Raw genomic sequence first — 1578 nt, forward strand, 5'->3', positions numbered from 1 at the left:
TGTGTGTGTGTGTGTGTGTGTGTGTGTGTGTGTGTGTGTGTGTGTGTGTGTGTGTAATAACAGGTACGTCCACCAGCTCTATATTCTGGTCAACTGTTTCCTCAGACCTCTGAGGATGGCTGCTAGTTCCAAAAAACCCCCCATCAGCCATGATGATGTGAGCAGCATTTTTCTCAACAGGTGAGTCTGTCGTCAGTGTTCAATAAGTAAAAGTATCAAATGTTGTCATCATAGAGGATATATCAAAAGTCAGTCACAGAGGAACGAGCTGAAACACATTATGTGGTTTAAAAACTGAAATCAAATCTTTTTTCTTGTCTATTTCCTGCTGTGTTTACAACGTGTCTCCAGTGAGACCATCATGTTCCTACATGAGATTTTCCATCAAGGCCTGAAGGCGAGGATAGCCAACTGGCCAACGCTGGTGCTGGGTAAGCTGTTAGCTCACAGGACACACTCACACATGTTGGTTTTTCTATCCTACTGGGAACTTTGCATTGACTTCCATTCATTTTCAGTCATTTCTACATTCTAACCCTGATACTTTACCCTAAACCTGACCAACCCTGTACATACCTGACCCTGAATCTAACCTAAACTTATCACCGTCCGTCTGTCCATTTTCTTTCGCTTATCCGGGGTCGGGTCGCAGGGGCAGCAGCCTAAGCAGAGAGACCCAGACTTCCCTCTCCCCAGCCACTTGGACCAGCTCGTCTGGGGGAACTCCAAGGTGTTCCCAGACCAGCTGAGAAACATAGTCCCTCCAGCGTGTCCTGGGTCTTCCTCTGGACATCCTCTCAGTGGGACGTGCCCGGAACACCTCACCAGGGAGGCGTCCAGGAGGCATCCTAACCAGATGAACCACCTCAACTGTCTCCTCTCAACGTGGAGGAGCAGCGGCTCTACTCTGAGTCCCTCCTGGATGACTGAGTGCCTCACCCTATCCCTAAGAGAGTGCCCAGACACCCTGCGAAGGAAACTCATTTCGGCTGCTTGTATCCGCGATTTTCTTCTTTCGGTCACTACCCAAAGCTCGTGGCCATAGATGAGGGTAGGAACGTAGACCGACTGGTAAATCGAGAGCTTTGCCTTCTGGCTCAGCTCTCGCTTCACCACGACAGACCGGTACAGCGTTCGCATCACTGCAGACACAGCACCAATCTGCCTGTCGATCTCCCGCTCCATTCTTCCCTCATTTGTGGACAAGACCCCGAGACACAAACTCCTCCACTTGGGGCAGGACCTCCTCCCCGACGCAGAGACGGCACGCTACCGTTTTTCCAGCTCAAGACCATGGTCTCAGATTTGGAGGCACTAATCCTCATCCCGGCCGCTTCACACTTGGCTGCGAACCGCTCCAGTGAGAGCTGGGGATCATCAACGATAAACTGAACACCTTGGTCCTAAACCCAACCCCCCACCCCCCACCCAAACTCAGCATCCTTAACTGTGGGGACCAGGCTTTGACCACCATGAGGAGCACTGGGTCTCCACAAAGCTGTGAATTTAGGAAAATGGTCCCCATGATGTAGCAAAACACACACACACACACACACACACACACACACACACACACAC

The 1578-nt window shown here is 51.0% G+C and overlaps 1 protein-coding gene across 3 annotated transcripts in view; it reads left to right on the forward strand.

The window, feature by feature from the left end:
- The window catches only part of rasgrf2b (Ras protein-specific guanine nucleotide-releasing factor 2b), a 53999-nt gene that overhangs the window by 27974 nt on the left and 24447 nt on the right, over nucleotides 1-1578 (forward strand). For all 3 annotated transcript variants that reach the window (XM_014002592.1, XM_014002593.1, XM_014002594.1), the window contains exons 6-7: nucleotides 64-180; nucleotides 352-431. In XM_014002592.1, coding sequence (XP_013858046.1) covers nucleotides 64-180; nucleotides 352-431 — 197 coding nt within the window. The remainder of the gene's footprint in view (nucleotides 1-63; nucleotides 181-351; nucleotides 432-1578) is intronic.

Source organism: Austrofundulus limnaeus, unplaced genomic scaffold, assembly GCF_001266775.1.
Source record: "Austrofundulus limnaeus strain Quisiro unplaced genomic scaffold, Austrofundulus_limnaeus-1.0 Scaffold14, whole genome shotgun sequence".
Lineage (NCBI taxonomy): Eukaryota > Metazoa > Chordata > Actinopteri > Cyprinodontiformes > Rivulidae > Austrofundulus > Austrofundulus limnaeus.